Source organism: Triticum urartu, chromosome 1 (genome assembly GCF_003073215.2).
Source record: "Triticum urartu cultivar G1812 chromosome 1, Tu2.1, whole genome shotgun sequence".
NCBI classification, from domain to species: domain Eukaryota; kingdom Viridiplantae; phylum Streptophyta; class Magnoliopsida; order Poales; family Poaceae; genus Triticum; species Triticum urartu.
Window position 1 is genome coordinate 484,929,614 of NC_053022.1, and position 11,528 is coordinate 484,941,141.

At 41.9% G+C, this 11,528-nt stretch overlaps 1 protein-coding gene across 1 annotated transcript; it reads right to left on the bottom strand.

The window, feature by feature from the left end:
* Nucleotides 1–3,152: 3,152 nt before the first annotated feature.
* On the bottom strand, nt 3,153–9,857 carry LOC125521165. Its single transcript, XM_048686214.1, has 7 exons — nt 9,490–9,857; nt 9,210–9,337; nt 7,774–7,821; nt 6,777–6,890; nt 5,834–5,947; nt 4,294–4,407; nt 3,153–3,440 (listed from the first exon to the last, which is right to left on the bottom strand). The coding sequence occupies exons 1-7, from the start codon at nt 9,785–9,787 to the stop codon at nt 3,411–3,413; spliced, it is 846 nt and encodes a 281-aa protein (XP_048542171.1). The 5' UTR covers nt 9,788–9,857; the 3' UTR covers nt 3,153–3,410.
* Between the last annotated feature and the right edge of the window lie 1,671 nt (nt 9,858–11,528).

Sequence of the window (11,528 nt, forward strand, 5' to 3'; positions counted from 1 at the left end):
CATTTTTAAAATACATGATGATTTTTTTGCAAACACATGTTTTGAATAGTTTCTTTGAATACATGTTAAACATTTTCCAAATACATGTTGGACATTTTTTGACTGGTAGGTAACATATTTTCAAAATTATGGAAACACTTTTACATTATATAAAGATTTTTTCAAATACTTATTTTTTACATTTTTTTCGAATAAATGTTAAATATTTTCACATGAACATTTCTTTGGATGGTATAAGACATTTTTCCAAATTACATGAACTTTTTCCAAACCAACATATTTTAAAAAAAATGCGTGGACTTTTTATATGAAACATTTAAAAAATTGTTAAATCTTTTTATATTGTTTAAGCATTAAAAAATGCATAAAAAATCTATTGACATGCGTAAACGTTACCCCCTCCGGTCCAAAATAAGTGTCGTAGTTTTGAACTGGGATGAGTTCAAAATTCAACACTGATTATGGATCAGAGCTATTATTAAATTTCACAAACATTTTTTTCAATGGTACCAACAATTTTTGAACATTGCCTGAACATTGTTTTTATACTGCATGGACAATATTTAAAGGACTGTGATATTTGGCACACGTGTGCCATATAAGCAAAACTGTCATATCTTTACTTCTTTCATTTTAAAGTATCACACGATCCCTCGTCCTTTGACCTCGCCTCCTCCCAAACGACCCCGCAGGCTCGTCGGAGAAACCTGCTTCTCCCGCACATCTCGGGCGCCCACCCCCGAGAAAACTGCCACTTCTTCACGTCTACCACATGATTTCTCCTGAGGACAAAGTTACCATGGTATTCGTATGCAAGTTACCAGGCCTGTGTTGCATAACTTACCGTGCTATTTACATAGAACGTACCAGGTATCTATGCTTCAACAACTACATCCTTTCAAAGTTACCACTGTGTTTTGTACACAAGTTATAAGGTCTTCGATGTGTAAAATACCGTGGTACTTACACATAAGTTATCAGGGTATATGTATATCAACCTCCCCCGGTCAAAGTTACCATGAGGAATTGTACATGAGTTACCGGCTCTACAGTTCGTATATTATCAAGGTACTTGCACCTAAAAACCTGGGTGTGTTTCGGTAGCTTTTTCCATAGGTCAACAATTACCACGATGTTTTTGCGTAACTTATCACGCCTATAGCACGTGTGCCCCTCATGACACTAAATATTATGTGACTTTCCCATGGCATGCCATGTGTTGTGTTCATCCAAAAGACCCACACGCGAGGCGAGTGTATGTTTTTAACAACTTAGTTTCCTTTGGTAAAAAAGTTATCATCATGTTTATATTGCAAGTTATCGGTTATGCGGTGCTTGTATTATCATGTTATTTACACAAAAAATATTGGGGATGTTTTGAACAACCTTTTCCCGGGACAAAAAGTTATCATGGGGATTCTAGGTAACCTATCAAGCACGTAGTGCTTAAACTATCATGCTATTTACACAAAATTTATCAGGGGTATGTTTCAGCAAATCCCCCACCCCCACGGGTCAAAAACTTATCATGGTGTTTAGTTATCGCAGTGCATATGTTTTCATGCTATTTACACATAAAAATGCCAGGGAAGGGAGGTATACTACCGTGCTATTTACACATAAGATATCGGAGTATCTTTTCAAAAAAAAAATTCCCTACGAAAGTTACCATGGTGTTTCTACCTCAGTTATCAGATGTGCGCTGCGTATATTACCATTTATTTACACATAAATTATCGGGTATCTTTTCACATTTGTCTTCCCCAATGGTTAAAGTTACTATGATGTTTGTATCTAAATTATCAGGTCTGGCGTGAATATTATCGTGCTATTTACAGAAATTACCGGGGGCGGGTTCAACAAATTTATTCCCAATGATCAAAGTTACCACGAACATGTCAAAAACAGTATTTCCCTCAACTTGCTTAACAATGAGTGTCATAGGTGAGGTGGTTAGCTCCCTTTATTGATTACCTCCAGACTAGAGATCAAATCCTAGTCCAAGCATTATTTTTGCTGAAAATCGGGAAGGCGCGTGGGCCATAATTGACGATTACGAAAATTAGGAAGGCACGATAAAATCGGGGAGGGCGTGCGGGAAAGGAAAGAAATCGGGGGAGGTCGGTGGGGAGGACGTGCGGGAAAGGAAGGAGATCGGGAGGCGTGTGGGAAAGAAAAGAAATCTGGAGGACGTGCGAGGAAGGAAGGAGATCGGGAGGGAAGTGACAACGCTGGATGCGTGTGGCAGTTTCGCAATCTGCCACACGGTTGCCATATACATATTTCGATATTTAAATGTGTGATGAAGGCTTTTCAAAATTTATGTATTTTTTCAAAAAAATCAGAATATTTTGAAAATTCTTCACAAAATAATAGAATACTTTGAAAACATAAACAAAAAAATCGAGTGAATAAACGTACAAACCTTCTACTGAGCCGGCCCGCTAGGGGCGTTCCTTGAGGCGACGCGGCGGTAGCTCGTGCAGCGAGCGATCTATTGCTTTGCCCTGTTGAGCTGGGTAGACAAATGGTTAATAAAGCTCAACTCCAAAGATCCATAAGTACCTTGAATCAACCTTGAATGCTTTGTAACCAGGGTTTTGCATCAATTGGGGGTACACTGTTGACCCTTCACTACATGTGTTAACTTTATTACTAGGTACTCCCTCTGTAAACTAATATAAGAGCATTTAGGTAACTAAAATAGTGATTTAAATACTTTTATATTAGTTTACGGAGGAAGTAATTGCTATGGGGGGTAAATATTTTAGTAGGTTAGAGTGTTATTTATCTGGACATGTTAGTGTGATTGTGTAAAAAAAATACTCCCTCTGTTGCAAAATTTGAACTAAAACCACGGCATTTATTTTAGAACGGAGGGACTAGGATTTTATTTGGCACTCCCTTATTTAGTAAGCATTTATTGATTAAACGAAGAAAATGATTTTTTTATTCAGGAAGTGAATAAAAGATGGCCAGTTGATGCTGTTTTCAAGAAAACTGAGTGCACAAAATCAGAGATGAGACGAAAAAGATCAAAACAGAGAGGGGGGAGGGGTGCGAACCTAGGTAAAGGTTGGAGGAGGGATGCGAACCTTATGTAGGAAGTAGTAGGGGATACTGACGTAGATATAATTAACACTAAAATCACGGAGTCCTGAAAGTCGCATATTATTGCATTACCGCTGCACATCATCAATATATACATTACCATGACGGCACAGAAACAGGAAGCGAGTGAGTCAGATCCGAAACACAGTAGGATCATGTCCACAACACGCACGACGCAACCGTAAAGTGTCATACAATATCAAGGGGCATTACAGGTTCGCAGACGCAAGGCCGGGTGGCTTCTCTACTACATTACTCCATGCCCAGGCCAATGCTAGCCCGTCAAGTCGACGGCGCAATCAGCTCATCCAGGCCTTCTTCTTGAAGCCCTGCACAGATGATGTTATACACAGTTGTGAGCAGGTAAATTTGGAACTTCAAACCTATACGAATTTGCGCTGGAGATCATAACAAGTTCTCCTACTCAACCCAATGGCACATGTTCAAATCACCAGAGGGCGCCACGTTTTTCGATGGTGGAGGACCTGCAATTCTGCTCCCTATAGGAATATCCTAGTAACAAAGAACACATAGGGTTCTAATCTAATTGGGGGCACATACAGTCTGTTGGGGTTGGCACATCATTTGTTTTGCTCAAAAGGCTGCATAACCATTTGAAAATCTGCAACTAGTTTGACCATCTATAAAAAAAAGAATTACTAGCACCCAAAACATCAAATCTACTCCCTCCGTTTCTAAATATAAGTCCTTTTACAGATTTCAATAGGGACTACATACGGATGTATATAGACATGTTTTAGAGTGTAGATTCACTCATTTTGCTCCGTATGTAGTCCATATTAGAATCTCTAAAGACTTATATTTAGGAACGGAGGTAGTATATTGTATTAGACTTGTCATGAAATATATTTTCATAATGTATTGCTATTTTTATGCGAGACAAAATGTTTGCGCAGAGTTCGATGGTCAAAGTACCATATCAAAGACCCTGTCAATGTCCTAAAAAGCCTACATTTTGATTGGAGGAACTAGTTAACATAGCAAGTTGCTCTGGACATTCTTATCTACTAAGATAAGAGAATTTATTAATACGTTCAAGTTTCGTATTACAGACAGCAGAGAATCAATATAAACCTTTTCCAAACATATGCAAAAAATCTATAGAATACAAAATTATGCTCCTGCATATATATTCAAGAAAGGTAAAGTAGAACAAAATACCTTTTTGACATCTGAATATATATCTTCAACCCTCTTCTCTGTCTGCTTTGCATAAGACCATGCTTTGTGTATATTAGATTCCATCTTTTTTGATATATCAATTACACTTTGAACCTACAATTATAGTCCACTGATTAGAATTTCAACCTCTAAGCAAAATAACAGTAAGATGGCCAGCTGAAAACAGCTTTCAGAAAGGGCTGCACCTGCACCCACAATTAGTTGCAAATTCTAGTTCTCCGCGGTAGCACACAAAAGCAAGCATGAATACATAAGAGCGTGCAATAATCTAGTCTAACCACATGCAGGTCCATGTACTGTATAATACCCATGAATAGTTCCAAATAAAACCTTCTAGCAAGATAACTATGTGGCAACTGCAAACAGGTACAGGTAGAAACATAGGCATTTACATCCACCTGTACTTTGTAATCGTCATTGCTTCTTGGTACATAATAAATAATATAAGAAAACTGGACATCTTTGATTGTACCAAAAGAAACTTGTCAGATCAAAACTCAACACTGGGGTGATAGATATAAAATGCTACTACACTCACTGCTGCTACAAGTAATAACCAAACAACAGTTGTTGCACCGTGCTTATCCGCCGATCCGATATCCAGCAAATCTAACAGCAGCCAGAGCCAGCCAAACCAGACTCGCCAAAACCAGAAAAACCAAACATCCAAAGGGTGTATGTCTATGTTACCTAGATACAGTGAATTCCTACAAACCAAGTGGCCCCTAAAATGAGCATCTCCATGGAGGACCTCAAAGGGTGGCTGCTCACTGCTGCTAAATGCATGGTTGAGAAAGGAGTCAGGTGGCTGATCATCCTCACAATCTGGCGGCTCTGAAAACTCAGGAATGCATGTTTCTTTGATGCGGTAACACCGCATGTTCACTCGGTCGTTGGGGTCATTGCAATTGATACTCAGATCTGGATGTTGGCTGGAACGCCGCTTACGGCTCACCTCTCCATGTGCAGTCTTTTTGGCAGTTTCGGCTGTCTATTTTTTGGCTTATAATTAGTTTTGCCTCTTTCTTTTGTCGTCTGGTTGTGGTTTTGCTTTGTTTGAGCTGCCTGCCACTGTTGGTGGTTTCTATTCTGCGCATTCTTTGGTGTCCTAATACGTAAATGAGGCACACTTAGGTGCATGTTCAAGGAATGAGCTCTTAAATTCCCAATGTGAACTCACCACACCTTCTTTGGTGTTCTTTTTCTAACACACAATGAAGTGCATTTAGCAGCACATTCAACAAAAAGAACTCTTAAATTTACGATGTGTGTTCATCATGAGAAATGCTAAAGAAAAATAATGAGTAGGGGCTAGAACATTCACAGTGGTCAAACATTCTATCTTAGAAGTTTCTTTTGGCTAAAGAAGATAAGACAATGAATGATCTAAACTTTCTTGTCTACCAAGGTTCAAATGCAAAACTATTAGATTTTAAATTAGATCTGAAATTTCAATCTGAAATAACACATACACATAAATTACGATAATCAAAACAGACATTAGCCATGAGAGTGATACCTTTGCAACATCTGTATACAGAGATTCGACCTTTTTTGCTGTATCCTTTGCCAGTGACCATATCTGGTGAGCATTAGAGTTCATCTTCCTTGATTCATCCATTATAATTTGAGCCTGTTATACCAATCAGATGACTAGCTCAAACAGCTTTCCGAAAGAACTCACAGTCGCACAATAAAAGTAAACATCAACACAGGAGAACCTAAAACTAAATCCCATGAAAAATAGGAAACCCCTTACTGTCCCATGATAATGCTCCTTCTAATCTAAATATAACTCTGACTACAAAATGCAACTATGACAAAAACAGAAATCAGATTGAAACATATCAGTATTAAGTTTGACTTTGGTTGAATGAAGAAAACAAAATTTAGATTGAAATTTCAACACAGGCAATACATATCAATTATGACTGTTGAACTTGCTAAGATTTCAGCTCATGCAGGGGAATTTTGGCGGGCACTGCTGTTTAAGGGATTTTAAGGCCAATATTGCTAAGACACTTTCAAAGTGTAGCATTTCCCTGAGTAATTTCTTCAAATCATTGCATGCTTGCGTTCTTAACTCTCAAGGTGCAACGTATTACGTAAGAATCATCTTTTAACCTCTATGACAGTTGTTTGACCCAAGTAAGAAACATTTCAGGATATATTCTCAATAGATAAAAAAACATGAGGCTGGGATTAGGACATTCACAGACAATGTTGTAAATGTTGAACTTCACTAAATAACATAGCACAATGCCTGAACCTCCTTATGCACTAATGTTTGAAGGACAGATCGCAATTGTTTTAATTTCAACAGAAGTGTGTGGAAATTTCAAATTTCACTACAAGATTTTAATACTGTATACACAAAACGAAGAGTATACAAAAGAGTTAATCGACTTGTGGCTACCAAGTAATAAAGACTATCATAACTGAGATAGCCTAGAAGTACATACCTTTTGGACATCTGAATGTAGAGCTTCAACCGTTTTCTCCGTATCGTTGGCCAATGACCACACATTGTAAATATCAGAGTTCATCTTTCTGGATTCTGCCACCAGAATTCGTACCTATTATCACCATACCTAGGAAATGAGCACCTCAAGAAAAGACTCAAAAACACACGGTATGGATATAGAAGAGCCTAAAACTAAAGTCACATCTTCGCCTGCGTTTTCTGAAATCATTAAAACCAAAGAGACTCTTAAATTGTTGGAGATGGTAGCTCATGGAGAGCAAGGCATCTGCTTTAACTGTGATTCATGGCTGATCCCTAGTATCGCAATCAAAAAATTATTCATCATGGAGGTCGATCCATTCTCGGACTATGAAGAGGATGCCAAGGCCGAGAAAGGGGGTAGTGATGGTCATGTGCAGTGAGCATTGGAGGTATATACTAGGTCCCACTGCTTGACTACGGCTTCACCATAACTTCTAAAGCGTGTGCTATCAGAGGCTAGACTCCACATCTGCTCTCGCACATGGTAACTGTATCAATTACACAGGCGCTTGTCGTGCTGTCAACATCAACGATGACACATTCCTAGAAATGCTTTGCCCTACCACTCATCACCGTCGGATCTTAAGAATCAATGCCACCTCGCTTCTAGCATGTCACCTTGAAGTGGATTCGAGATGTCACCTCGTGGATAATGTCAAATCAAGACAAAGAAAACAGAACGCAAATGTTGGTAGAATACCCATTGCTATGTGCAAAGATTTACAAATCCTGGTAATTTACTGTTTAATCTAAATATGTCGACACTACCACACAATAGGTCAACAGTTGAGATACGCCATTTAACTTGATTGTAATTTTTTTATTGACCCAAACAAATCCTTCTGATGAGTGACAACAATATTTCTAGTGGTGAACCCAAACATGAGAGAGAGAGACAGGGGGGGGGGGGGGGGGGGGGGGGGGGGGGGGGGGGGGGGGGGGGGGGAAGGAACCTCATTTTCGACTGATTTGATAGTATCGCCAGAACTCCATAATGATTCCTACAAGATAGAGTGGGACAAAAGTCAATGCATGATTCTGGAGTGTTAGATTATTTTGAAGAAAACTATGAAGTTCCAATATAACATAATGAAGTTGTTTTAACGTACTCCCTCCGTCCCAAAATTCTTGTCTTAGATTTGTCTAGATACGGATGTATCTAATAGTAAAACGTGACTTGATACATCCGTATCTAGACAAATCTAAGACAAGAATTTTGGGACGGAGGGAGTAACATGTATTGCACGATGCTGCTAGGCTCAAGATTTAAGCCAAGGTTTAAATCAACTTCTCTCCCTGTCAAATAACAATACAGTAATGATTTGCATAAATATATACAAGGAAAATACATTCTACTACCTGATATAGTTACACCTGGGTAGGAAAATGATTTTATACCCCTGATATCATTTTCAATATATGTTTAATTTTGTGGCTATGTGCCATCATCCTAATCAGATGACTTGTTGTTTTGCTCTACCAAGATAGACGTGTTAATACTCTGCTGCTCCTGGTTACCCAATAGTTCCTAAATTAAGCATCATAGGTGCTAGTACGAGACCAATGAAAGGTGGCTGCATGCATGCACAAAGCACAATACTGATTTGCAGAATGCACTTCTACAGTTCGGCTCTGGGATGTAAATGTCCAGTAAGATTAAAACGAAAAGAGGACAGAAGTGCATCTGTAGCACATATACAGATTATTTTCAGGTTGAATCAAATGGTGCCAAAATAGTTCGAAAGTGGATATTTCCGCTAACACTGCTCTAGTTACAATCCCCCGAACAACATAGCCCGAGCCCCAAGTATGTATATATCAGACTCAGGTTCCATGCTAGTTGAATTTGCAGTGGGAATCATGAATTACCAAACAAGATAATATTTTATTTATGAGAAGTCTCGCCACCACTATATCAGCTGGCATAGCTATTCTTTTCACCAGCATGAGCTCTGGTTTCAGTGAGGAGGTCAAACCAATTTTCACATCCACTACTTCATTTATGGCGTGCTCTATGACTATCCATCTCATTGTGTTCGCCCTGATTTGGCTGCAGTGAGTAGAACAGTGTACTGAAGAGGCAGTGTTTCCTAATTTCTTGATGTTATAAAAAAATCATCAAATTAACGCACACACAAACTCTACTTTGCTGTTACCTGATACGATGGATAATCAAATCATCCAAATGCTTTTATGTGTCTTAAACAAAGTTAATGATGGTTCACCCGCAAAAAAAAAAATGATGGTGCAAGCTATCTGTCGCCAAAGCATGAAAGCAATTCTTGCAATTGAAGAAGAGAGCACTCTGAAGACTGAAAACTAAAAGACCAACTACTGGATGTGAAATCGATATGTTGTTATGTACAGAACCCAATCACCAGAGGCATACCTTGATGTTTTCTTGTTCCTTGATCAGAGCCTGAATGTCCAGTCCCATCGCTTTCACAAACTCGGCATCTTCCTCTGAAGCATCACCTTTGTCATCTGGTGCTTTTGATTTGTTTTCCCATAATGATTCTGCAAGCACAATTGAACAATTGTCCTAAAAATATACAAGAGAATAAGGCAATCCCCAAACCACGATTTCACAGCCACTTTATCACATACTCCAAAAACATAATATTAATAACCTAAACAAAAAGAACTCGATCGGTTAATTTCTGACATACCCAATCGGTAGAGCTGCAGCTTCAGCTGCTCGATCTCCAACCGAACCTCTCGGCCGGTACCCTCCTCCCAAGGGGAACCAACGGAGGTGGCGCACTGCCCCGTGCGACCGCCGTCGTGGCGGGGTAGGGCAAAGAAGGTGGCTAGGAGCGCGGCCGCGATGGCGAGGGCGGAGCAGGATCGGCGGAGGTCGCCTGCGCTACCGGAGGAGTTCAGGCGGGCGCAGAGGGAGAGCAGGCGGAGGGGAAGGAGGAAGGCGACGACGACGGCGAGGATTGCAGAGTCGACCCTCATGGCCATGGACGGGAAGAATTCCCTGCTGCGACTGGGCTATGGGCTCAAATTTGCTGGATGGGGACCGAGAGCATCCGCCTTAATAATCTTAGTATTAATAAACACACATCAAAAGAAAATCTTAATAAATTTAGGGCATAACACGGAGCCTCAAACCTCCCGCCGTCCGGACTGCGTGGTCCTCCAACACGGACCCTTAAACCTCCCGCAACCGTTTGGACCGTACGGTCTGGACGTATTTTACCATCCATCACGGTCCTGTATCGGTCCGCTCGGTGGTCTGGGCGTCATTTTTCACGCAAACCAAAATCAAATCAGAGACTTTGCGAGAGTCCGAACCGCTGTCACACCCGTTTCCAACAAACCTGCCCTATCCAAAACTCTCTCCCTCGCGCACGCTCTTTCCATCCAGAGTGTCAGCTCTGCATTCATGCCGGCTCGGAGCGAACACGCACTGGAGCCGGCATTGAAGCAACACACTGGTTGAGAGTGCCACCTGCCGCACGCCATTGTGCACGTCTTCTCTCCGCATTGAAACGGCACCTGTCTGCCCGCCTACCTCCATTAAACTAGCGTGTGGGTCGAGGAACCTACTTCGACACCCCGAGCGCCACACATCCGTAAACACATCTCTGGTTGGCATCTCTCGTCTTGCAAGAGCCACACCACGCCTCCACTATCCATTTCCTCCTTCTACCACACCCGTCATGGCCTCCGGCTCCAAAGTCTTGTGAGGTGGCCTCTTCGGCGAGCAGAAAGAAGGAGCTCATCAGGATAGCAGCGGCCTGGTTTGCTTGGCGAGCCAACCAGATACATATTGGCTTGCCGGCAAGCTCTCGGAGCCAGCAAGCTCTCGGAACCGGGCAAGAACCACACCACGCCTCCACTATCCATTTCCTCCTTCTACCACAGCCGTCATGGCCTTCCACTCCAAAGTCTTGTGGGGTGGCCTCTTCGGCGAGCAGAAGAAGTAGCTCTTCGGGATTGCAGCGGCCTGGTTTGCCCGGCGAGCCAGCCAGATACAGATTGGCTTGCTAACAAGCTCTCGGAGCCGGCACCATCCCCGTCGCCAGGCCGTCCTCGCCCATCCAGGCTGGCCAATGCCGTCTTCCGGCAAATCCGCTGCGAGCGATGGCGGCAACGCGTCCGGCGGGTGGAGAAAGAAGCCATGTTTGAGGAGGTTGACGCGGCGAAGGAGGAATTTGACTGGGGCACCTACGTCAATTCGCCAACTTCAGGTCGGCCGCGCCCCGGCGCCACGACGACAAAAGCCGGCACGTCCACGCCCGCTGACGATAGTGAGGAAAAGTAGACCATGGGAGGCCGCAACCGCCTGGGTCCCGCGAAGGCCACCGTCACCGCCTCGCCAGGTTACATAGTTGGTGACTTGCTCGCTTCGCGCGGGCTTAGGCCACGTGACTGTCTTCCCCCGCTAATGGTATCCTGGACTAGGGGGTACTCACCACGTCGGTCATAGAAGCGGAGGTTGTCGTGGGAGTAAGTGATACGTCTTCATCGTATCAACTTTTCTAAACACTTTTGCCCTTATTTTGGACTCTAACTTTGCATGATTTGAATGGAACTAACCCAGACTAACGTTGTTTTCAGCAAAATTGACATGGTGTTATTTTCGTGCAGAAATAAAAGTTCTCGGAATGACCTGAAAATCAACGGAGAATATTTTTGAAATATATAAAAAATACTGGCGAAAGAATCAACGTCAGGGGGCCCACACCCTGTCCACGAG

Bases quoted from the DNA above. Each gene is read 5' to 3' on its own strand.
- LOC125521165 (XM_048686214.1), bottom strand. From the start codon at position 9,787: ATGGCCATGAGGGTCGACTCTGCAATCCTCGCCGTCGTCGTCGCCTTC. The intron at 6,891-7,773 runs GTTCCTTCCCCC...TGGTGATAATAG, and splicing joins TCAAATCAGTCGAAAATGAG to GTACGAATTCTGGTGGCAGA. The intron at 4,408-5,833 runs GTATCACTCTCA...CTATAATTGTAG, and splicing joins TGTATACAGATGTTGCAAAG to GTTCAAAGTGTAATTGATAT.